The sequence below is a fragment of the Cryphonectria parasitica genome (assembly GCF_011745365.1).
Source record: "Cryphonectria parasitica EP155 unplaced genomic scaffold M406scaffold_7, whole genome shotgun sequence".
Taxonomy (NCBI): domain Eukaryota; kingdom Fungi; phylum Ascomycota; class Sordariomycetes; order Diaporthales; family Cryphonectriaceae; genus Cryphonectria; species Cryphonectria parasitica.
Window position 1 is genome coordinate 2,037,989 of NW_024468915.1, and position 24,201 is coordinate 2,062,189.

The following is a 24,201-nucleotide window of genomic DNA, read 5'->3' on the forward strand; positions in this document are numbered from 1 at the left end:
TTCCCACTACTGTGTGACCTCTCCTGCCATTTGCGTACCCAACTCTGACTATGATAAGGCACCATCATGTGCGCTTGCTGCAATGGGCGTTTTGTAACGTTACGATATCTAGAGGGAGAGGAGAAATCTTTCGCACTCCGGCCGGACCAAAAAAGATACCCTGACATTTATTGTGGCATTCCAAGGCACTTTGGCAGTGAAGGGATGCCCGAAGGGGTCTTACTGGTATTTTGATTTTATGACTAGACAAGGTATAGCTGGAGGAGGGGAAGTGATTCATTCACTGCATCTCCCTTGGTACCTTTGCGCATGCGTGATCTCGGAAGATGGCCCCAATATAGCCCAGTGTTAGGAATGCGTTGCTTTCAGCTGACGGGTTGCTACATCCGCAGTTTTCCCCTCGCTCTCTCTCTCTTCTTTCCATTCATCCACGCACTGTCTTGTATCTTGGACAGCTAATGTACAAGCTATCGATACACAGACTTCGACTAGAAACGTGCCAATATACCAAAAGAGGAAGTTCTAAAGGCGGCCTCCTCCATCGCGACCCCGAGGACGGCCGAAGGGGTGAGATATCAGTGCTTTTTAGGCTCACGGCTTTTGACAGATGTCACGATGCCGCACTCGTGGTGTGCACACTGGACACATCAAGATCCATGCCGCCGGTGCGACAGATCAAAATGTGACCCATGTCTCAGATCGTGATTCGCGAACCAGATGCTATTGCCGCACACCAGCGTGGCGCGCCGGGTGGTTCATGGCTTATCTGGAGACAGAGTCAGCCGGATACCGGGAAAGTCAAGAGGCTCTTTTTTTGATGTCTTGAGGCCACGCAATGCAAGGGATACAACCATCCAAAGCGAGTAGTCGAGTCGTGAATTTGCCCACTAAATCTCCTCTGTGCAGCCTGACTTGACCATGACATATGTTCCCCGTTCTCTTTTAGAGAAAGGGAGTGCTGAGAATTTCTTCCGAGTATATAGTAGATGATATCTCCTCTCCTAGATGCGTTCTGATCCCGAGCCAAAGGACTAGTCTGTGGCTCCTCATACTGTTGCTTTCATTCCACTGTGCATTTATTGTTGTGCTGTACATACTGCTCGCTGGTCGTGTGTCATCATGTTTACTACACTTGCAAGTCTTGTTTCCTTGGCCGGCGTCGTCTCTGCTGTAGGACAGAACGTCGTATATTGGGGTCAGAATGGCGGTGGTACTATCGAGAACAATGATCTCTCGACGTATTGCACTTCCACATCCGGCATAGACATTCTGGTGCTGGCCTTCCTGTGTAAGTCCGCAGAATCTTGACTACTCGTTGGAGAGAAAAAGAAAGAAAAAAACATTAAAAAAAGACGCGGCTGACGAAAGAGGTGCTTAGATGAGTTTGGGATCTCCACTGGTGATATCCCTTCAGGCACGATTGGACAGAGCTGTTTCATCTCCTCGTCCAACGGCGAGGGCCAGGACTGCGATGCTCTCGCAGCGGCAATCTCCACGTGCCAGGATGCTGGTGTCACGATCATCTTGTCCATTGGAGGTGCCTCCGGCTCATACTCGCTTGAGAACGATGCCCAAGCGGAAGTGATTGGGCAGTATCTCTGGGACTCGTATGGTATGTTTTAACATGTGTAACTGTTTGATTGAGTGCCGGACCCTTGCTTACCGAGAGATTGAATTTACAGGAAACTCTGGAAACACCACAGTCGAGCGGCCGTTCGGTGATGTCTTCGTCAATGGGTTCGACTTTGATATTGGTGAGTAATATTTAGTTACATTTTGCTTTATGTTCTTAGCCCCTGGCTACAAAAGTTGTCAAATCTAGCGATGTAGCATTTTGAGGCGCACCAATGTTGTGCTCGTGGCACGTGTCTCAAAACATTCAACGCCACTGTCGTTTCTCCGGTTTCATACTGATAGATATTTTGACTCAGAACTTAACGATGGGTATTCGCAATACTACCCTGCTGTAAGTACCTTGCCACTTCCGAAGCTAGCCTCTCCATACTATGATACATGTTGGACATGGTTTGCTGACAAAACCTCGCAGATGATCTCGACGCTCCGGGCCAACTTTGAAACCGATCCCGACAATACCTATTATATCACCGGAGCGCCACAATGTCCAATTCCGGAACCGAACAGTTAGTCGTTCCCATGCTTACTTGCACCTCCTCATGTTCTTTTTGTCAGTATCGATAGGAAGGGACTGTACTCCTGACACTCTTATACTACGACTAGTGGGAGTCATCATCGGCAACGCCACCTTCGACTACCTCTGGGTGCAGTGGTACAATAACAATAACTATAGCGCCGACCCTTGCGCACTACCATTCAATGGAAACGCACCCTTCAACTGTAAGAAACTTGAATGTACCTATGTTCATTTCGTTTGGGCTGATCACTTACTTGTTTTGCTAGACGACGACTGGGTTAGCTACACGGCCACAACACCCTCTGCTGACGCTGAAATCTTGTGAGCGACCCTTCTGTTCAGACACGAACACAAGCCACCAATACGATCTGCGTACCTGCAGTAGTGGCCTCCAATACAAGATTAATGGTATACTAACTTTTAATGTGCGCAGCATCGGCGTCCCAGCTGCCCCTCTCGCCGCCAACGGAGGCACCGCCGGCGAGACGTACTATATCACGCCCGACCAGCTCGCCGAGCTCATCGACGAGTATGAGGACGCAACCCGCTTCGGCGGCATCATGATGTGGTCGGCCGGCTTCTCGGACTCCAACGTGAACGACGGGTGCACATACGCCCAGGAGGCGCACGCCATCCTCGAGTACGGCAGCCCGTGCGCGAACGGGCCCAGCAGCGTGTCGATCGCCACCACTGCGCCGCTGACGACACTGACTACCTCAACCACCACCAGCGTGCCTGTGACGGGAGTGACGACGACAACGACTACTGCCGCCTCGGGGACTGGCACCCCGCTGGCGGAGTGGGCGCAGTGTGGTGGAGAGGGTTACACTGGTTCGACTTACTGTGAAAGCCCTTACTCTTGTGTGTGCACCAGCGTGTGGTGGTGTCAGTGTGAGTAAGGTATCAAGCTGGTCTTGTCGGCTCTGAAGGGGGTTTCTCTCCCCCTCCTTTTTATTATTATTATTTGATGTTCATCTGTATATCTTTTCCATTTCATCTTCGATTTATCTTTCTACCATGTATATATTTACTACAACATTTCACGTCATTCGTTATTACGAGCTATGTACTACAGGGCTCAGAAGTAGATACCCATTCCCTGCGAAGGAATGTTATATCAATTTTGATTTTTACAAGTATGCAATTTTTCTTCTTCGCTTGTATGATATTATCATGGCTTTGCTGCCAATATTGATAAACACAACGTCGGATTCAATAGAGATGTGATCTTTCCAAAGCCACAGCAAAGGCTGTGCCTGTCTTTGATATTGTAACGATACATGTTGATTATCATGAGCCCTAATAAAACTCCTCGATTTGGTAGGTGCGCAGGGAACCAAGATGATCGGGAGCGAGCATAATTATGGGTTGGTAGAGCCGCTTCTTTATTTGATGCCTAAATGAGCTACCACCCCACAAAAGTCAGCCTCGCCTCCTTCGATCCTTTGCCGCAGGGCTCATTTGTGTCAAGATCGGCAGGCTCACTGCTAGGCATCCTTATTTTGTCCGGCTTACTATGTGGAAGTGGTACTAGCACGGCCCACCCAACCAGTTATGCATGGTAATAAACTTATTGGCGACTTTTTAGTGTATGCACTATATCATCTTGTGGTCGATCCTGCACAGCCGCGAATTGAGCCCCCGACAGCAGATAAGAACGTGCTTTCTTCTGTGAGAGAAAGAGAGAGAGAGAAGAGAGAGAGAAAGAGAGATGCTTACTTTATTATGCTGACTGGGAAAGCGCCTGCGCCACAATCATCATTCGGCATTTCTCTACTTAAAAGTATTATTCCGCTGCTGTGTTGACACGATATTTTACCTTTTCCACGACAAGCTGACAGAAAACTCCATTGCTACCACACACACACCTCGCATTTCAACCAAAATGCCACCCGCATATCGCAAGACGGGCGCAGACCTGGACATCCAGATCGATGACAATGGGCGCCTGTTTCGACCAGGCGACTTCATCACAGGTCGTGTCTCAAGGCGATCGCACATGGTCTCTCCGATGTCGACAGTCGAGGTAAAACTCCGAGGTCGAGCCAAGGTCAAACTGGGCAAGACAAGATACAACGGACAGTCAAGCCACACAACTTATTATCGCGGCCGCTTCAACTTTTTTGGCAATGAGACTCGGCAGCACCTTTACCACGGACCCGTTCATGTTCCTCAGGAAGGACCTGGGGAGTCGTGGGAGTTCGCCATCCAGATCCCATTGCATGCATCCCCCGAGGTCCTCCTGGGTGGGCACCGCGATGCCGACAGCAGCTTTCTATCTCTCAACAAGTACACCGTTACTTCGACACCACTGCCGAGTACTTTCTACGACAGAGGACGTCAACTCAGTACAAAATATGAGACCTACGTCGAGTATTCTCTCGAAGCTTCACTCGTACAACAAGGCAGCCACGGCGCATCATACACGGCTACTTTTCTCATCCCAATCCGAGCCCTATCTCTTCCTCAGGGACGAGACCTGCCTGCACTGACAAAACGTTCACTGCCTGGTCGAGTCGTCTCACAGCGGCTCGTCCCCGGTATGGAGGATGTGGACCTCAGTTTCAAACAAAAAACCCAGAAATTCTTCCACTCGTCCAAGGTCCCGTACTTGGGACTGGTGGCCGAAATGACCTGTCTAGGAGGTATACAGCTGGGTGCACAGGTCTCCCTCAAGTTCAAGATTCGGCCGGATCGTCGCAATACCAGCGAGGTGATTCATGGTGTGCCTCAGACGGCTGTTGTTACCGAATTCGAGCTCGTTCTGAAGGCACGCACCCAAGTCGTCGCCCCAGGCACCTGGCATCCATGTGAGTATCTCCTGCTGTGCCCTCTCTGGTAATTGTCTTGTTATTTACTTGCTATCTCTTCGAAGGATGGCATGTCAGAATTTTTGTTGACCAGTACAATCTCAACAGACGAGGCCAATGACGACGTGAAACATCGTATAATCCTCCCTCGCGTATGCCCACCTATGGCAAGTCCGGTCTCAGCGAGATCGAAGGATTCCACCAACGATGAGACTAACCTGCCGGCTTACTGTGAAAACGAGTCTCTCTCTGTGCCAACCGAGAAATCCGATCCCCCTTCATATAATACCACCAGACATCCTTCAAGGTCATCCCAGGAGGAAGCAGGCCCTTCAACCGTCAGCACAGACTCGAAGACGGCAAACGACTTGCATGCGGTACTTCTCATGAAGATCGAGTGGGATCCAAAGGCAAGTGACCCGGTCGATGTTGGGTCACTCTTCGACTTGCGCATTCATTCCAGGTACGCCACGGCATTGGGAAAACGAGTCTCAGAAAGTGGGCAGAGTGCGATATATCCAAGTTTTACGACTTGGTGTATTAAACATGATCACATCCTCGAATACAAGATGAAGGTCTTGATTGCTGGAGAGTTGGTTAAGTTCGAAGGGCAAACACCAGTGGTGGTGCTTGCCCCAGCTGATACATAAGGTGTGGGAAAAAGAAATTACTTCTATTACTCTGAGACTTCAGTCTGGTTATTGTACAAGCAGGTGCTATGGTCAAAGCAGTGTTAAAGAAAAAAGAAAAAAAGCGAGTATTCACAATTCTTCCTTTTCACGTCTTTTTTTTTTTTTTTTTAGAACTTCCAAGTAAGGTTTGTATGGACCATACACTTTGCAAGGAGGAAATGTGCCTGTTGTCTCTCGAGGACAGCGACTTTAGTTTGTTGGAATGGAGCCATAACTGCTACTTATTAATCACTCTTTACACCCCATCATTCAGCCCTTCTCGCCTTACTCTTTCTCGTGGGCGACTTATACGGAGAAGTGACCGATTGCTTTGGTCACACGGTACACAATTTCGGTGTAAGTACTTAATTATGACAACAATTGCGAGAGCGAAGATCATCTTATGTCTCCGGTTGAGCCGATTATATAACACATCAGACCTATGATGTGGTGTATAGATACGTAATATTTTCCTAACCACAGTACATGTGCATACGTATGACAGGGAAAAATGCTACCACATAGTTGTACTTGCGGCGCCGTCCGCTCAATACGGGGAACCACTGCATCCGGAACGATTCTGCAGGTATAATCGAAGGGCGCTTTTTTGTGAGTCAAATACAAGACAACGACCAGACCGATCTCGGCCATGTTCACAACACGACCCACATCTCGTTCTTTTGTTCATTGCATGATTAAATAAAAGAATAGAAATCCAAGATCAACAAGACATTCATGCGTCCAGACATCAGTAATACTTACCTACCCCCTTATACGTTCTTGACGACGCAGGAAAAGCAAGAAACATGGCGTCGTACCCATCTATCCAATCCATCCAGGCCAGCCCGGAGCTTCTCCGCACCCTGCAGGACCTACACGCCCAAGCCCTGGCCGAGGAAGCCTACGTGAGCACCAGCGGGCCCGCATCCCTCGCCGTCGACAAGTTCGTCGCGCTCGACCCGGACAAGTGCGCCGCCGTCTACCTGCTCCTCCGCAGCACCGGCGCGCGCCACGTCGTCGAGGCCGGCACGAGCTTTGGGCTGAGCACCATCTACCTCGCGCTGGCGGTGGGACAGAACGTGGGCGGGGACGCGAGCAAGGGACGGGTCGTGGCCACGGAGCACGAGGCCAGCAAGGCGCGTCAGGCGCGGGCGCACTGGGCGCGGGCGGGGGCTGAGGTGGAGCCGTTTGTTGAGCTGCGGGAAGGGGATCTTCTCGAGACTTTGAAGAGCGACTTGCCTGATGAGGTGGATTTCCTGCTTCTGGATAGTATGTACTGTGTTCCTTTGTTTGTTTTTTCTCTTTTTCTTTCCCTCGTGGTTTGGGTTCGTATCGTGATCACGGTGTGCTGATACAAAAGAGAGCAGTCTGGACACCTTTGGCTCTGCCGACGTTGAAGTTGGTACAGCCTCGACTGAAGAAGGGGGCGATGATTATTGCGGACAATGTAGAGGCTGCAAAGGCTGGTTATCGTGACCTGCTGGAGTACGTCAGCAACCCGGAGAATGGGTTCAGGACCATGAATCTTCCTTTCTCCGGCGGTCTGCAGCTGATCGTTCGGATTTAGAAAGTATTCTACAGCTACCGTACTTGTGCAGTCATCCTCTGATTTCTCCACAAAATTTGGGTAATAACAATAGGAAGCGTCTCCTCCTCCTCCCCTCCCCTCTCCGCCCGCTTTTTGACTCTGGTCTGTGGAGATTTTGATCCCCAGGGACCCAGATTCCCCCACCAAGAATCTGGGGAAGAAGCCTGGAACTGTAGAATTTAGGGTCACATCCGGGTTCATCCCACTGGATTTTCTGGGCGTGTTGGGTCCACTACCGAGAAGATCGACGGGCACATTTGCCTCCTACATTATTAGGAGTAAACGCAGGTAAGATGCGCTCCAGTCGGATTACAGGCCAGCTTCGTAGAGGCTTGAATAATTCCCGTCAGCCAAAAACAAACCGTTGCTATCACCGGTCGGCTTGTCCTGATCCAGAAAGCCGCTCTGGTGATAATGACGTTGTGTCCGGCGGAATGGAGAGTGGTCGGTTAACATGTAGGAGGCTTACGCGCGTGAAGACAGTGCATGATATTTACCCTCTTTGCTTTATAATTACTGGGCAATGGCCTGTTGTTTGATCTTTGCACTTCACCAAAGCTTGCCATATCCTTCTCGAATGATGAGATCTGGTTTCCTTTCTTGTCTCTTCATGTTGGCCGTGTCAAACGTGTGATCATGATTCAGACCAATTGGTTCGGCAGCGGCTTCAAGCTGCGAGTCGCCATCACAGTCGCCTGTCAAATGGTATGTGTGTTCTTTAATTGAGCTGTGTTTGTCTGTCCTAGGTTACGTGAGCCAACCCAGTGTTGTTGACCACCATCAACAGGCATTCGTACTTTTCGGCTACGATCAAGGTGTATTCTCTGGCATTGTTGGGAATGAGGACTGGCTCGAGACCTTTGGGTACCCAGGCAGCGCCCTCGAAGGCATCATCGTCTCCATCTACAACCTGGGCGCCTTCTCGGGCTGCATCCTGGCCTTCATCATCTGCGAGAAGACTGGGAGACGGCTTGCCATGTGGATAGCAATGTCCTTCATTATAGTCAGTATACAACTGCACTGCACATACAAACAAGATGAGGAGGCAGAGAAACTGGATGGTTCGGCTGACTTTACCCTTGCTATTTTTTTCAACAGGTCGGAGCTGCCCTTCAAGCCTCAGCGTTTACCATCCCACATATGATGATAGCGCGATACATCACTGGCATCGGCACCGGGATCGAGACCAGTACGGTGCCAATGTACCAGTCCGAGCTGTGCGAGGCATCTAAAAGAGGCCGCCTGGTCTCTTCTGAGCCGTTGTTTGTGGGTGTCGGGATCGAAATTGCGTATTGGTTCGACTACGGCATGAGCTTTGTGTTGAGCCCCGCCTCTGTCGCCTGGAGGCTACCGATCGCATGTCAGATGATATTTGCATTTGTACGAGCCCTTTTATTCCTCCAGACTTGTATTCAATATCATTTTTTCCGTACTATTCGGCTGACAATAAGATCAATCAGGTCGTCATCATTCTGGTATTTGGCCTACCTGAATCCCCACGCTATCTTTATGCCATGGGAAGACACGACGAGGCCCTGGCCGTCCTTTGCAAGGTGTACGAGAAGCCCCCCGACGACCCCAAGATCGTCAAAGAACGACAAGAGATTTTGGAGGTTCTTAACATGGAAAAGGGTCAAGGCGAGTATCGATGGTCGCAGCTCTTCAAGCGCGACGAGGTGCAGACTGGACGAAGGGTCCTGCTCGCCTACGGCATGCAATTTATGAACCAGATGGGCGGCATCAACCTGGTCGTCTACTACATCACCTCAGTATTGCAGTACAACGTCGGCCTCTCGAGAAACCTGTCTCTCCTCCTGGGCGGCGTGATCAATGCCATGTTCTTCATAGGGTCTCTGTTCCCGACCTTTTTTCTGGATCGATATGGTCGACGAAAACCAATGATGTGGGGCTCATTTGGCTTGGGTGTTTGCATGATGATGATTGCTATCCTGCTCAGCTTCCAGGACCAGGGAGGGCAGATAGCCAAGAACACGTCTTCGGCCAGCGTTGCTTTCTTCTTCCTCTACATGGTCAGTTATAAATCACTACCCTTGGCTATTACAAACTTACGCACCCATAACTTCGAACTACTCTTTGGGACAGCAAAATCACTGACCACCATCATTCGACCAGCTCATCTTCGGCGGAACCGCAAACTGCATCCCCTGGGTATACGTGCCCGAGATTCTTCCTCTCCACGTGCGCGCCAAGGGCACCGCTGTCGGCATCTCCAGCAACTGGCTTTGGAACTTCTTCGTCGTCATGGTCACCCCGACACTCCTGACCAACCTGAAGTGGAAGGGCTACCTCATCTTCATGTGCCTCAACTTCACGTTCGTGCCCCTCGTGTACTTTTGCTACCCGGAGACTAGCAATCTCACGCTGGAGGAGATCGACTGGTTGTTCCTGGAGAAGCATGCCGTCAAGACTAGTAGGAAGGTGGCTAAGCATGGGTGGGGCGAGGATAACCCGTGGCATAGGAGGGAGACACGCGTATCTATGCCGGTAAAAGAGACTGATCATGGGGTTGAAAATGTCGAATAGTGGGGATGTGGTTGAGATGAGATTGTTGTTAAAAGGGAACGAGATCCAACAAGATGACATGAATCACTGTATTTCGTGCTGAAGACCCTATTCTTCTATAAATTACTCAGATCTAAACTTCACTCATGCCATAGTAAGGTCTTTGTGAGAAAATTAGCACTCCAAGGCTGTTGTGAATTACTCTGCTTGACTTTTTGAGAAATGCTTACTTTTATCATAGAAGTCTCAAATCTGGCCCTATCGCGTTAAAGACGACTTCTGTATTTCCTTTGTCTGCGAGAACCAAATCTCGTACCGTGTCACGGCTTTTATGTTCCGTCAAAGTCATGAGGGTCTTCGTGCCAAGGTCTCCCAGCCTGAGTTCCAGCGGCATGATAGCGCGCACATGTCTCTGTAATTCCTCCAGATACTCCTGTTTAGTTACAAGTAAACACACGAAAGCTCGAGATGGTGACACAAAGTAACCCCCGGGGTGATGCTTTTGTTGAAGACACATCTTATTGGCCATGTACACCTTACCAGTTGCAAAACAGAAACCGATGCGAGACATAGAAGTTGTAAAGGTTGAGCACAATGAGCGGAAGTGGGTTGTACCACGGAAATCCATGCAAAAGTCTGTAGGTGACGGCACTGAACATGCCGCCCAGGATGAGGATCGTCCAGATCCAGCACAGAATCCGCATGTTGCGGTACTTGTTGCTCTTGTGGGCCTTCGTGTCGCCAGATGCAGCCCACAGGAGCTCGATCCCGAAGAGCCGGTCCTTGATGGCGGTCAGGTAGGCATACGACTGGATCAACATGACGTGCTGCACGTTCATGCCGTAGGAGGCCTTGGCCCAGAAGCGGAAGACGAGCAGGCCGTAGAGGATCGAGGGGATCGCGAAAGCGAGGTTGTAGTACTTGAACCACTCGGGACGGAACCACAGGAGCAGAATGCCTGGGATCGGTGAGATGAAGATGCCGAGAGACACAGCCGAGTAGTAAAGGAAGCCTGGTGCACAGTTGATTACATCACATTGGTTAATAAGTACGTTGTTCGCTGAAAAGGCGCCAACATTTTAAGGGGCTACATACCGCATAAGTAGCAGAGTTTCTGCACCAAAGTCAAGTTGGACACCCAGAAGTGTCCGTTGGTGAGGAGAGTGGTGCTGCCACGAGCCCATCTCATCTGCTGCGAGAAGAAGGATCTCGGTGTAGGCGGGCAGACACCAGTAGCAAGGCAGAGAGGGATGTAGCGGACTTTCCAGCCCCTATCGACGGCACCGAAGCTAAACAATTCAAGGAGAACACTGTCAGAAACAGAGTCGTCATAGGTAAAACGTTTCTCTTTCGTAATTTCATTGACTTACCCAGTGTGCACATCCTCAGAAAACCCAATCTCGGCCGTACCGCCCACTTCCTCCAGCGCGGCTCGTCGGTACATGGCATTGCTGCCGACGCAGATACTGGCGCCCCAGCGGTTTCGGTTGACCTGCACCACGCGGTAGAAGAGTTCCTGCGTGGCTCCGGCACCCTGCTCAACCCACGTCTGCTCGTCCGTGACGCGGAAGAACTGGGGACTCTGCACGATGGCAGTCTTATCGTCGTCGAGGTGCTCGACAATCAGCTCGCGAAGCAAGTCTGGCCGAGGGCAGAAGTCCGCATCAAAGATGACGAAGAAATCTCCATCGGTTCTAGTAAATGCCCATCGAAGATTGCCTGCTTTCTTCAAGCGGGGTCGGTCGTCTCGGACGATGTAGTTGAAGCCGTACTGCTCTGCCAAATTGCGTACTGTGTCTTTTGCGCCGTCGTCAAGGACGTGCACTTTGATCTTGCTCGCAGGCCAGTCGAGCTGCATGACGTGGCGCCAGGTGTTGTCGAGAATCTCGAGCTCTTCGGCGCAGACAGGTAGGAAGATGTCAATGCTTGGTGCAGTCTCTTCGGTTATGGGGTACTGTTTGGTGCGTTGCTGGTGCGCCTTGTAGTCCCAGTCCTTGCCGACGATGCCGACCCAGTAGCTGATGAGGAGGTAGATGTTGAGAAAGGCAACAAATACGCCGTACCAGTAGAAAGGAGCGGCGCAGAGGGAGAAAAGCCACATGCCCGCCCCCAGAGAGAGGAAGGAGAAGATGCCAAAGATATACAAGGGAATGCGATTGGTATGCAGATAAGACAGCTTCTCGTCATCGGTAGGGCAACTCGGCAGGACGAGAGGAGGCTCCTGGATAGGACAGTACGTCTTGCGGATCCAGTTATTCACCAGCTTGAAGGGGTTTCGAGACTTGTAGGTATCGCCCTTGGGTTCGTGCTGTGGGAAGTTGGTTGGTTGTGAGTTGTCTGCCTCCTGTTTATCCTCAGTGGTAACAACGCCTCTGCCTGGATCGGATTCTGGATCGGTATCTTGGGCATTGATTGGCTTCTCGTTTTGGACTTCGCCCTCATGACTTGTCTGTGGCTGTATAGTAGGTGCAGGCAGTGCTGGGGTCTTGGAGTAGTCAGTAGAACACTTCAGCTTTGAAGAAGAGGTCAAACTAACAATTTCGAGATCGCTTGCACTCGCTGGCATCGAAGAGTCTTCATGAGGGCCAGAAAAGGCCAACTGCATAGGGAGAGCACCAGTCACCACTGGGTCATCAGAGGCCTGGGGGATCTGTTAGTGATAAGCGTGCTGGCACAGAAACACGAGAACCTTACAACTGAGGTGTTTGATGGGAGACTGGGTGGGGAACCAAGTGAGCCCTCAAAATCAGAGGCCTCAAATGGGTCTGTAGTTTGACCAGCAGGCTTTGAGACAGTTGGCGAACCCATCTCTTCAATAGTAGGATAACTCAAGAGGGAAAAAGCCTTGGTAATCAAATGATATGCAGTAGAGAGAAAGCGAACCAAAAAGAAGAAAAAAAGCAGGAAAAGTAATGAAATCGAAAGTCTGTTATGATTTGACAGATGCTTGGTGTTGTAAATCGATGAAGCTTGTTAAAACTCGTCACTTGTAACAACCTATAATTCAAGATGCTTCAATAACAAGACTGTGAACAGACTTGCTGAGTTTCCAAAGTGATAAACAGTGAATGAGGTGACATGCAGAAAATGAATGCAGATTCATCACCACATGCATGAATGGCCATAAATAGTATTAGGCACCATGAAAAATACCTCTAAATTCAAAAAGTGCAGAAGGACAGGCTGAAAGCCAAGTAGGATCTAATAAGTTATTTGCAATCTGATCATCGAACCTGAAAGTTTAACAAAATGAACATCAAGTCCCTCTCAGGTCCCACCACATAGTTCACAGTGCCTCCTCCATGGTGACTATTCATGCGCTGCAAAAGCTTAGTACTGTCCATTTACAACATAATTCTTGAGTAATTAGAATGATCATGTTAGAGAATATCTCATTCTCTACCTGTTCCTGAAATGCGGAAAGGTTGACCGTAACTTCCATCTTCTCAGAGGAGAATAAACCCTACACCGTAAAGTACCACTAGTAACATGAGATTGGCATCTTAAAGCATATTAGGCACAAGAGCATGCTAAGGAATGCAGGTGCTACAACATTGATCTCGGGAGACGGCATGATGCTACAATCCATCTCGGATGATAGCATCAACACGAATGGCTTCATGTTCGCAGAATGCAGGAAGACTGAAGAAAAGTGGCGGTCGGACTGCGCATATTCCGGGTGGCTTAAGTTGATGCGTGTGTCGGCGTGGACAAACGTGGCGAAATCAAGCCAACGGACAGCTGAAGGAGGACAACATCTAAATGGAATGGAAATGCGAGAGTTTACACGATGTCCAGGTAGTGGTAAAGTAAAAGGTTGACGATTAAGTCATCATGGCTTGTAGTGACCATAACAAAATGGTAACTGATATCGGGTCTAAGGTCCGGACAAACTTCATATGAGAGTCAACGGAGCATAACTACTTCATTTCCGAAGGGACAAAGCCACTGTCCTAGCTAACAGCCACGAAGATGCAAAGCAGAGAGGAAGACGCCATGTACATCCACACCGATCCAACTTTTGCCCTGACCGCCTGACCTTTCTTCGAATCTACACTGCTTTGCGGACTCGCTGGGCTGGTGGGGCTCGCGCACTTTTCGCCCACGGGATCCAGCTCAAGCTTGGGCGGCTCTCCATCCCACGCTGTCATTGTGAAATTAGCCGCGCTGAACGTTACGTTGGCCTGAGAATGATATGCCTCGGAACCGAACTCGACGAGCCCAAGACAGGCATCAGCAGGCACGAGCTGGTTCCGCCAAAGGTACTGCAGCAGCGGTGAGATGTCCTCGTTGAAGCTCGTCTCGTCGGATGGTGAAACCCATGTAAAGACACTGGCGCCTCGGGAGTTTTGGCCCACATAAAGCGTGCTTGTAACAGTGTTCCTGGTTAGTTATTGTTGCAACACGGTATGTTGATGTGACGGGGTTCCATGTCTGCGGCTTGTTGTGTGACCGGTGACACGACAGGCTCCCCTTCTCCAAGATTGGTGCAAGCCGAGACCATGCACCTAGCAGCGCATGCTCGGCCGAGTTTTTGGTCAAGTCCACACGAGGGTGGGCGGAGAGGGACAAGATTGTAAAGGGATGGGGGTACACAAAAGCTCAGGGACCAGCTGGACTGGGCTGGAATGAAGGATGCCTGAGGTCTGACTGGGATGACTGCCGGACAAAGCTGTGGAAAAATCTCAACTTACAAATCGTAATGGCCCAACTGCTGCGTGTAACAGGTGGCGTTCTCGGTGTTGTATCCCAGCGGGTAAGGACTGCCAATACGCCCGATCCAGATCATCATCTCGTAGGCCGCAGCCGTGGCGGACGTAGAGTTTTCCTTGTCCACATCGAGGAACATGTCGAAGGCGACGTTGGCCTTGGCTTTGACATTGTTCAGCCCGCTTGTGTCGACGCCAGTCCGCGCCGAGAGGTCACGAACCGTCGAGATCGTCCCAGGGGACATTGCCCATCCTGCAACCAAGCGAAGCCCCGAGAGATTGGACAGGGGCACGGGTAGGTTGTCCGAAGAAAGTGTGACGTGGGGGTATGAATGGACGGTGTAGGCATCGACTGGCCAGTGCCAAGTGGCGTCGAAACCAGCGAGGGTAGTCGAGTCTCCATTGACGACCTGGTAACATACGAGACGCAGTCGTCTTCTATTAGCACATGATATCTAGCCTGCTCGTCTCCTTTGCCAAGAGGAAATGTCTCATAGGCGTGGAACATTCTTTTCGCTCTGGTCTGGCTTCGGGACATTGAGGGGAAAGGGAAAGAATAGGAGAGGAAAGGACAGTTTCCGAACTTACAGAGAGACATTGAAACCCGCCACTTTCGGGGTTCCAAGCATCAGAGCTGTCTAAAATTTTCGTGGTGAGCTTCATTCAAAGTCCGAATGTGCGAAAAACAAACGAGTCCAAAGATAAGGGGCGTTCTTGCTTACATGAGAAGCCAGAATTGCCCGCGTATGCATTCTGGCCACATATAGTAGCATCGTAGCCATCAGATGGCTGAGAAGAGGAGCTTTCTGACAAGGAGAGGGACTGTGGCTGGCTAGCTTTTGCTCCGTAGAGGAAAAGCAGGAAGCTAGTGGTAGTGGTGAGGAATGGAGTAGACCTCATGTTGGGCCAATGTCAAACCAAGACTGAAAAGATGGACCAAAGTGATAATAGGCACACCGATAGTAGCAAGCCGTAGGTTAAAACTGGGGAGAGTAGAAGACTGAAGTCGAATAATATGTCAAGTGGCTTGAACATGCAGAAAGTATGTGGGGACAGGGTGATGAAAGCGACTAGATCATGGCTGTTCAGCAAGTAGTCACAGGTACAATAAGGATGTATAGACGCACAGACGAAAGATAAGTGAGTGACCATTGACCCTATTACAGATCTGAAGATTACTTGTGAACGTTGGAAGTACAATCTTTGTGTTCTAATCTCTGCCATGAATCTGTACACTGTGCATTGCACTGAATAGTACCTGAGCCATGAAGGATGAATACAGCTTTGTCACCTGGTCAAAGTATATTTGAAGTTGGCACTTTAAAGTACTAAACTTCAATAGTAGAAGATCGTTACTTGCAGTATTCACAAATGGGTTATGATCTTCCAATGAGGCAATGATGGCCTTGGGAAGTGGCTCTTATAAGAGGAAGGATGTTCATTGATAAATAGGTTGTCCATCTTGTGAAGCAACAGCTAACCCAAGTAGGCGTAGATAAGAAGCATCTACGAATAAAGTGCATGAATTAAACATTACTGCAACTGGTTCACACCACAACTTTCCTTAAAATCAGCTCACCAGGTCATTGTTCCACTTCACCTGCAACTAGTCCAAGTCCAGCTGCCATGCAGTACAAATATAAAAGTCTATATGCTGGCTGATAGATTCAACACATGACAGCTGGAACTATCGTGATTTGATCATCGAAAAGCTGCAGGTTTTAAGACTCGGAACTTTACGCTTATCAATCTGCCACAAGGACATCTTTGTTCTTGTTTGGACTCACTCATCTATTCTTGGCACTTATGCTTTCCATTTGATCATGACAACATTCCCGGTATTGATCGATATCCCACAGATGACGCGGAACACGAGCATGGAGCCCTTGACGGCTTCCAGCTCTTCTGCGTCAGACAAATGTGGTTCAGATGCTGCCACACCAGCTACGTCGTCCTCTAGCTCGCGTGTCGAGTCTCCTGAGCGCAAGGCTGACGACGTCGTGACACGACACACTCGCTCTGATACAGTCACTGCTGTACCATCCACGCCGTCTGTGAAGAGCATCTGCTTTGTTGGTGCAGGGTTCGTTGGTACGCAATTTTGCTCGGAAACCCTATGCGAATTGCTGGAAAAAAATCCGTCGTTGACTGACTCTATATTGTGTGTGTATGTGTTTCAGGAGGTCCAACCGCAGCATTGATTGCATACCACAACCCGCATATCACAGTCAACGTAGTCGATCTCAACGCCCAGCGCATCGCAGCATGGAACTCGAATCACCTGCCCATTCACGAGAACGGCCTTCCAAAGATTGTCCGTATTGCTCGCGACGGGACCAAGGCCACCACAGTGACTTTGCCTGCGCCCGAGTCGAGGAACTCGATTCACATCCTCGCCAGGAAACCCAACCTGTTCTTCTCATGCAATGTCAATACTTGTATCAGCGAGGCAGACATCATCTTCATCTGCGTCAACACACCAACCAAGATGTATGGTGTCGGTGCTGGCGCCAGCGCTGACCTCTGTGCTCTCGAAGCGGCCACGAGGACCATCGCGACGCACGCCAGGGACGGCGCCGTGGTCGTTGAGAAGAGCACAGTGCCGTGTGGAACGGCAACGATCATCTCAAACATTGTAAGTCCAGTCTCCCGAGGTCTCATCTGCAAGTCGCACCCACAATCATGACGCGGCCGTAATGCAGCTTCTGTCTCTGCGCACATGCAGAACATGCACACCTACCCGCAACATGTCTCGGTCTTCACCCGAGACAAGTACAAGAATCGAAAGAAAACCACCACGGTAGCAAACAAAGATTTTGCTGACTGCTTCACAAACAGCTCCGTCAGCACCGTCCCGACGCATCCTTCGAGGTCCTCTCCAACCCAGAATTCCTCGCCGAGGGCTCCGCCGTCGCCAACCTCACCAACCCCGACCGCATCCTCATCGGCAGCCAGCCCAACAACCCTTCAGGCCGCCAGGCCGCCGCGTCCCTGCAGGCCATCTACGCGTCCTGGATCCCCACGGACCGCATCCTGACCGTCAACACCTTCTCGTCTGAGCTGGCCAAGCTCGTCGCCAACGCGATGCTGGCGCAGCGCATCAGCAGCATCAACGCCGTCAGCGCGCTGTGCGAGGAGCTCGGCGCCGATGTGGACGAGGTCAGCCGCGCGCTCGGGGCGGACGCGAGGATCGGGCCCAGATTCCTGCATGCCGGTGTTGGGTTCGGCGGGAGCTGTTTTGAGAAGGATATCCTGAACCTTGCGTACCTGGCGCGCTGTCTGCACCTGGACGAGGTGGCTGAGTACTGGACCAGCGTGCTGGCGATCAACAAGTACCAGCGGGAGAGGTTTGCCAGTGCGGTGATCGGTAGACTGAACGGGACCTTGCGGGGCAAGAAGGTGGCCGTGTTTGGATTTGCTTTCAAGGATGGCACGAATGACACGCGCAACAGTGTTGCCGTGCATGTCATTGAGAAGCTGGTGGCTGAGCTGCCGCGAGAGGTGGCTATCTTCGACCCAGGCTGTGTTCCGGACGAGATCAAAGAGGAGATGAAGCGGGCCATGGAGGACAAGTCTGAGACGGCTCGCATGAAAGTCACGAATGGATGGAGGGAGGCAGTCGACGGCGCCTCAGCTGTCTGCATCCTGACGCAGTGGGATCAATTCCGCGGCCCACGTGCATCAGCCATCGCTTCCAAGAACCACACTGCGTTAATCCCCCACAACGACAACTATTTTTCAAGCCTCTTTTGCGAGGCGTCCAGCAAAGAGTACAGTGAGGTGGACATCAGCGTTCTCGAGCAGGAGGTGGCCAACAGCCGCGCGGCTGGCACGGCACACTCCGATGACCCATTGGAACGCCTGCTGCCCTTGGATGCATGCAAATCAGGCTGTCCACACTGCCAGAGAACGCTGGAATTGTCTGGCAACGATGATTTCGTTGATTGGGAGGCTGTCTCGGCCATGATGGAAGACCACAGCTGGATCTTTGACGGCCGCAATGTAGTCGATGGCCAGTACCTTAGATCACTTGGTTTCCAAGTTCACAGCATCGGTAAAGGGCTATGATTATCACGACATGGGGTTGCCTCCATGACATCGATGTCTGAGTTGGTCGAGTCCCTTTGCTCCATTAGGACCATCTAAACTGAATACAAATAGACATTCTGTCATCGTATTGTGCGACCACATCAGACCCAATGACATAAAAGGAAACCGACGCTCTAGAACATGCAGAAAGAGAAGTGAGTATGTCTCTGCAAACAGCGTAGAATCTACAGATCAATGTAAAATGTGGGACACGAAATTTTCGGGATGAATGCTGCAAGTCATGATACTACCACTACCATGATACAGTGCCCGAGGCCCGGGGGGGGGGGGGGGGGGCACAAAAATTAGGGAACATTTCGGAGACACATTCCAGGGAAACTGATAAACGAAAGGTTTAATTGATCCTTGACCGTAACTCCTTGTACTGTACTAATCGAATTTACACAAGTTGTTGAATTTTTCTCCCCTTTGATCATATCTTCTGCATGGCCTGCATAAAAGGAAGGGCTGGAGAAATTCCACTTTCCATGAGTGTTGCCTGTCCAACCACAGAAAAAAGAACAGCAAGGCTTAGATGTTTACATGAGGCAGTGAGCCCAGTCCATCATCTTGCGTAGCGCACTCCTCACGCCGCCGTGGAAAAAAAAAAGGGGGGGGGAATCTAGAGCACAGGAAAGAGTGTCTTTCTCTTCAACACACTTGGCAACGAACCAAAAGCTCTCGACTCGCTAGCCTGATGCCCAGGCTTGGATTAGCCCTTGACGATCTTGCAGACCAAATCCGTTCCGTCGACGGAGTCGCCCTCGCGGACCTGGAGTCCCGAGACCTTGCCGTTGTGGGGGGCGGTAATGGACATTTCCTAGTTGCGTTCAACTCATGTTAGTTTTGATCAGTGGTTTGTCATGTCACATGTGACGGGGTATGGCACTTTAAGCAGCATCTGTCGAAGCGGGGAACAACTCACCATCTTCATAGCGCTCAGCACAGCAAGCGGATCTCCCTTCTTGACGTCCGAGCCCTCGTGCACGCGGAGCTCCACCAGGACACCGGCCATCGGGGCACCGACCTGGCTAGAGTCGGACGGGTCGGCCTTGGGCCTGGTGACGTTCTCGACAGAGGCCTTCTTGTCGTCGGTGGTGACCTGGCGCACTTCTCCATTGACCTCCCAGAACACCTCACGCTGGCCAGTGTGCTCGCTCAGCGGTCCCACGGCCAGCTGCTTGAGAATCAGCACCTTGCCCTTCTCCAGCTCCACGTGGAACTCCTCGCCAATCTCCGTCTTGGCCAGGAACTTCTGTGTCTGCAGCACCGACAAGTCGCCGTACTTCTGCGTGAACTTCTTGTAGTCCTCGAACACCTTCGGGTACATGACGTACGAGGCGACGTCGCACTCGTCGACAGTGCCGTACTTGCTGCCCAGCTCCTTGCGGACCTTGGCAAAGTCCACAGGCTCCAGGTACAGACCAGGGCGCTTGTCCATCTTCCTGCGGCCGCGGAGGGCGTCTGTGCGAAGAGGCTCAGGGAAGCCTCCGTACGGCTGACCCATGAGGCCTTCGAAGAACTCCAGGACAGAGCCGGGGAAGTCAAGCTCCTTGGCTCGGGCCTTGACATCCTCAGGGCTAAGCTTGTTCGACACCATGAACTGAGCAAGGTCACCGACAACCTTGGAAGTCGGGGTGACCTTGACAATGTCGCCGAGAAGGTCATTGGCGTGCTCATAGGCCTTCTTGGTCTCGAGCCACTGCGAGCCTAGACCGAGCTGCTGGGCCTGGAACATCATGTTGGTGAGCTGACCGCCAGGGATTTCGTGCTCGTACACCTCAGGATCGGGTCCGGTAAGATGGGCCTCGAAGGGCGAGTACAGCAGGCGCAGCTGTTGCCAGTAGGTGTCGAGGGCACGAACGTGGTGGACATTCAGGCCAGGATCGAGGTTGGTGCCCTCGAGACATGCGAGCAGAGCATTAATGCTGGGCTGAGAAGTCATACCGGACATGCTGTCACTGCAGGCGTCCACAGCATCCGCACCAGCCTCGGCGCAAGCAACCATGGAGGTGACGCCCGTACCAGCCGAGTCGTGGGTGTGAACGTGGATGGGCAGGTCAGGATACTTCTTGCGGATGGAGCCGATCAGCTGCTTGGCAGCATAAGGCTTCAGGACACCCGCCATGTCCTTGATACCGAGGACGTGGATGTTCAGCTTGACAAGCTTGTCGACCAGGTCCAGGTAGTACGGCAGGTTGTATTTCTTGGCGGGGTTCTGATGAAAAAAGAGTTAGTAACGCGAAAGGTAAAAGGCACAGAGAGGAGCCCAAGGAAGGCTCTAGGGGAGAGATGGACCAATGTCAACTTACAAGGAAATCACCGCTGTAGCAGACAGTGCCTTCGACCACACCACCAGCCTTGTGGACAGCCTTAATACCGACCTCGAGCTGATCGATATCGTTCAGAGCATCAAAGACACGGAAAATATCAACACCGTTGTCCTTGGCCTGCTTGACGAAGTGCTCAATGGCATTGTCGGGCAGAGATGCGTAGGCAACTCCGTTGGCACCACGGAGAAGCATCTGGAACGGGATGTTGGGGATCAGCTTGCGCATCCTGCGCAGCCTATCCCAAGGGTCCTCGTAAAGGAAGCGCATGGCCACGTCGAAAGTGGCTCCTCCCCAACACTCCAGACTGTAGAGGTTGGAGAGGGCGTGGCTGGTCTCCTTGGCGATGTTGCACAGGTCCACGGTGCGCACACGTGTAGCGAGCAGGGACTGGTGCGCATCTCTCCAGGTGGTGTCCATTAGAAGACAGCCCTTGTACTGACGAACAGCTTTCGCGAAGGCTTCGGGGCCCTGCTCCACGATGATGTTGCGCCAGCCCTTGGTGCATGGCGATGAGACATCCAGCTTCTTTCCGGCATCGTCCAGAAGCTCCGGCAGGATGATGTCGCCTTTGAACTTGGGGTCGCCAATCTGACCCTTGATACTGCTGCCGTTAACAAGGAGATCACTCAGGTAGGCCAGCAGCTTCTGGGCGCGGTTCTGCGAGCCGATGAGGTCGAAGAGCTGGGGGGTATCATCGATGAAAGTGGTCCAGCAGTTGCCGTCAATAAAGGTTGGGTGGTTGAGGAGGGAAAGGAGGAAAGGAATGTTTGTCTTGACACCACGGATGCGGAACTCGACAAGGGCACGCAGAACCTTTCGGCGGGCAATCTCATATGTGGAGCCATGGCAGGTACACTTGACCAACATGGAGTCATAGTATGGGGTAATGACGGCACCAGCAAAGCCGTTTCCACCGTCGAGACGGACACCGTTGCCACCAGCAGACCGGTAGACCTCGATTCGGCCCGTGTCCGGCTGGAAGTTCTTGGCGGGATCCTCGGTGGTGATACGGCACTGGATGGCGAAGCCTCGAGTCGAGATGCGGTCCTGGGTCAGGCCGAGCTGCGCAAGCGTGGCGCCGGCGGCGATCTGGATCTGGGCGGCCACGATATCGATACCCGTGATCTCCTCAGTAATTGTGTGCTCAACCTGGATACGAGGGTTGATCTCGATGAAGTAGTACCGGTTCTGCTGGTCGACCAGGAACTCGGCGGTGCCCGCATTGCGATAGTTGACTGACTTTGCCAGCCGGACGGCGTCGTTCAGGATGGCGTCGCGCACATCGACCGGCAGGTCCTTGGCCGGGGCAATCTCGACGACTTTCTGGTGTCTGCGCTGGACGGAGCAGTCACGCTCGTACAGGTGCACCAGGTTTCCGTGGTTGTCTCCGAGCAGCTGGACCTCGATGTGCTTGGGCTTGTCCAGGAACCGCTCGACAAAGACGGTTCCGTTGCCAAAGGCAGACTTGGCCTCGGATGTGGCCCGCTCAAAGGACTCCTGGAGTGACTCGCCATCGCGGACGACGCGCATTCCACGACCACCACCTCCGTAGGCGGCCTTGATGATGACAGGGAAGCCATACTTGTCCGTAAAGGCCTGAACCTCCTCGAACTTCTCCACAGCGCCCTCGGTTCCAGGGACGACAGGGACGTTGGCAGCGATGGCGAGCTTCCGGGCCGAGACCTTGTCGCCCAACCCGTCGATCACATCAGGGGAGGGTCCAATGAACTATTTCACAGGCAGAAAAGCATCAGCTAGGCCCTCATTGGTGCAAAGTAACCGAGGTTGCATACATGGCCGGCTACAGCCGGGCGCGATGGCAACAGCAACAACAAGAGAAAAAAAAACAAGGGGAAAACCAAAAGTAAACACTCACAATAAGGCCAGCCTTCTCGACATTGCGGGCGAACTCGGCATTCTCGGACAAGAAACCGTAACCTTCCGAGCGTGTTAGCGTTTCGAGTCTCGTCGCGGACACCAGAAGTATCACGCCGTGGAGCCTCAGATGTTCGGACTATACTGACCAGGGTGGATCATCTGCGCGCCATGCTCCTTTGCGATCTTGATAATCTCATCGCCAGCCAGATAAGCGCCCACAGGCTTGTACTGTCCTCGCTTGCCAATGACGTAAGCCTCGTCGGCCTCTGTTTACCAGCACAACCACAACGGTCAGTATTTGGGTATAGCTCGTTTTTGTTGGGAGGGGAGGAAGGGGGTTGGGTCGTACTTTGCCGGTGCATGCTGAGGCGGTCCTCATAGCTACAAAGAATTAGTATTATGGAAAGAAATGAGTAGATACAAGGACCAGCGACATACCTGAAGACAGCAATGGTGTGAAGTGACAGCTCGTGGGCCTAGGGAGCAGGTCGGGTCAGCATTGCAAGAAAAAGCACCACAGCCCCCCAAAGGTCGGACACTTACTGTTCTGAAGATCTACATGATCAGAAGGTGAATGTTGTCAGCGATGAGTACACAAAGACCACATGGGTCAATGTTTGTCCTATATGCATGCGTGAAAGACCTACACGAATGGCTGCGTCGAGTGTTAGCAACAACCCTTGATAGAAGAGGCTTGGGAGGTCAACTTACGAATTTCTCCACGGTTGGCAACTGTGCGAAAGATGGATGGTTAGCCAAACACTGGTTTTCCTGTCTGGGCAGGAGGACAGAGAACTGATGGGACAACAATGCTGCACTGCTCCTCAAGCTTGTAGGTCCTCTCCAGGAGTAGTGCTGCTCTGATGGGGTGGATGGCTCTGTGACGTACCCAGAATCTTGTTCACCTGCATGATGGATGAATTGGCCCGCATGCGGTGGACAGTCCGCTCCTGCTTAGGAGCGTCATCCTCAAAGACCTCGTCGTACTGTGTCTCCGCCATCTTTGGTCACTGTTGCAGGTGGCAGGACCAATTGGGAAGTAATAGTTGAGGTACGACGACTCCCTTGCAGGGTGTCGTGAGGGTGGGGCTCAGACAAGCGAGCTGGTCGGCGATGGAAGGCAGTGCAGAGAGGGGAATGTGGAAGGATTGACAGCTGCTGACGCAGAGAGGAGGGCTTGCTGGTCAATAAGAGGGAGCGCGTCGTGCTTTCTGTTGTGATCAAAAGAAGTTGTCACGAGGTTGCGGCAGACCAAATTCTGTTCCAGGGAATGTTAGGTTGGCTGGACAGCAGTAGGTCGAATGTGGGGGAGGATGGGCCGTCAATGGGATATGTACGTGGGGTGATGGATGTGCTAGATTGAGAAAAATAGAGGGCGGGCGGCGCGGGACAGGGAATAACGAGCTTAGTGAGGGGTTTACCTTTCACATGGGCAGGGCAAGCTACTT

General features: G+C 51.7%; 8 protein-coding genes across 8 annotated transcripts; 5 read left to right on the forward strand and 3 right to left on the reverse strand.

The window, feature by feature from the left end:
- Positions 1-1,038: 1,038 nt before the first annotated feature.
- M406DRAFT_103236 (glycoside hydrolase family 18 /Carbohydrate-binding module family 1) lies at positions 1,039-3,313 on the forward strand. The gene is made up of 8 exons (XM_040915055.1): positions 1,039-1,288; positions 1,379-1,612; positions 1,683-1,754; positions 1,932-1,966; positions 2,048-2,141; positions 2,239-2,355; positions 2,419-2,473; positions 2,586-3,313. Exons 1-8 carry the CDS (start codon positions 1,120-1,122, stop codon positions 3,049-3,051), a joined length of 1,242 nt encoding a protein of 413 aa, XP_040773635.1. The 5' UTR covers positions 1,039-1,119; the 3' UTR covers positions 3,052-3,313.
- A 724-nt stretch (positions 3,314-4,037) lies between these two features.
- On the forward strand, positions 4,038-5,612 carry M406DRAFT_46229 (uncharacterized protein; the record flags this gene model as incomplete). The annotated part of the gene is made up of 2 exons (XM_040924297.1): positions 4,038-4,966; positions 5,306-5,612. The coding sequence occupies 2 exons, from the start codon at positions 4,038-4,040 to the stop codon at positions 5,610-5,612; spliced, it is 1,236 nt and encodes a 411-aa protein (XP_040773636.1).
- Positions 5,613-6,439: 827 nt separating this feature from the next.
- M406DRAFT_333029 (S-adenosyl-L-methionine-dependent methyltransferase) lies at positions 6,440-7,200 on the forward strand (the record flags this gene model as incomplete). Its single annotated transcript, XM_040920805.1, has 2 exons — positions 6,440-6,902; positions 7,001-7,200. 2 exons carry the CDS (start codon positions 6,440-6,442, stop codon positions 7,198-7,200), a joined length of 663 nt encoding a protein of 220 aa, XP_040773637.1.
- A 657-nt stretch (positions 7,201-7,857) lies between these two features.
- On the forward strand, positions 7,858-9,785 carry M406DRAFT_341839 (general substrate transporter; the record flags this gene model as incomplete). Its single annotated transcript, XM_040921707.1, has 6 exons — positions 7,858-7,926; positions 8,009-8,224; positions 8,320-8,601; positions 8,682-9,251; positions 9,355-9,652; positions 9,766-9,785. The coding sequence occupies 6 exons, from the start codon at positions 7,858-7,860 to the stop codon at positions 9,783-9,785; spliced, it is 1,455 nt and encodes a 484-aa protein (XP_040773638.1).
- Positions 9,786-10,280: 495 nt separating this feature from the next.
- On the reverse strand, positions 10,281-12,349 carry M406DRAFT_341840 (family 2 glycosyltransferase; the record flags this gene model as incomplete). Its single annotated transcript, XM_040921708.1, has 4 exons — positions 10,281-10,756; positions 10,840-11,033; positions 11,115-12,025; positions 12,281-12,349. 4 exons carry the CDS (start codon positions 12,347-12,349, stop codon positions 10,281-10,283), a joined length of 1,650 nt encoding a protein of 549 aa, XP_040773639.1.
- A 1,348-nt stretch (positions 12,350-13,697) lies between these two features.
- Positions 13,698-15,353, reverse strand: M406DRAFT_263117 (family 12 glycoside hydrolase; the record flags this gene model as incomplete). The annotated part of the gene is made up of 4 exons (XM_040917568.1): positions 13,698-14,112; positions 14,439-14,850; positions 15,038-15,091; positions 15,176-15,353. 4 exons carry the CDS (start codon positions 15,351-15,353, stop codon positions 13,698-13,700), a joined length of 1,059 nt encoding a protein of 352 aa, XP_040773950.1.
- Positions 15,354-16,330: 977 nt separating this feature from the next.
- On the forward strand, positions 16,331-18,521 carry M406DRAFT_263763 (nucleotide sugar dehydrogenase; the record flags this gene model as incomplete). Its single annotated transcript, XM_040917614.1, has 3 exons — positions 16,331-16,544; positions 16,634-17,088; positions 17,292-18,521. 3 exons carry the CDS (start codon positions 16,331-16,333, stop codon positions 18,519-18,521), a joined length of 1,899 nt encoding a protein of 632 aa, XP_040773640.1.
- A 364-nt stretch (positions 18,522-18,885) lies between these two features.
- M406DRAFT_294414 (pyruvate carboxylase) lies at positions 18,886-24,001 on the reverse strand. Its single transcript, XM_040919138.1, has 11 exons — positions 23,643-24,001; positions 23,465-23,485; positions 23,401-23,408; positions 23,297-23,308; positions 23,192-23,229; positions 23,103-23,134; positions 22,900-23,019; positions 22,752-22,813; positions 20,855-22,603; positions 19,468-20,760; positions 18,886-19,362 (listed from the first exon to the last, which is right to left on the reverse strand). Exons 1-11 carry the CDS (start codon positions 23,752-23,754, stop codon positions 19,255-19,257), a joined length of 3,555 nt encoding a protein of 1,184 aa, XP_040773641.1. The 5' UTR covers positions 23,755-24,001; the 3' UTR covers positions 18,886-19,254.
- Positions 24,002-24,201: the final 200 nt, after the last annotated feature.

Bases quoted from the DNA above. Each gene is read 5' to 3' on its own strand.
- M406DRAFT_103236 (XM_040915055.1), top strand. From the start codon at position 1,120: ATGTTTACTACACTTGCAAGTCTTGTTTCCTTGGCCGGCGTCGTCTCT. The intron at 1,967-2,047 runs GTAAGTACCTTG...AAAACCTCGCAG, and splicing joins ATTCGCAATACTACCCTGCT to ATGATCTCGACGCTCCGGGC. The intron at 2,474-2,585 runs GTGAGCGACCCT...TAATGTGCGCAG, and splicing joins TCTGCTGACGCTGAAATCTT to CATCGGCGTCCCAGCTGCCC.
- M406DRAFT_294414 (XM_040919138.1), bottom strand. From the start codon at position 23,754: ATGGCGGAGACACAGTACGACGAGGTCTTTGAGGATGACGCTCCTAAG. The intron at 23,020-23,102 runs GTACGACCCAAC...GCTGGTAAACAG, and splicing joins CCTCAGCATGCACCGGCAAA to AGGCCGACGAGGCTTACGTC. The intron at 20,761-20,854 runs GTAAGTTGACAT...TTTTTTCATCAG, and splicing joins GCTACAGCGGTGATTTCCTT to AACCCCGCCAAGAAATACAA.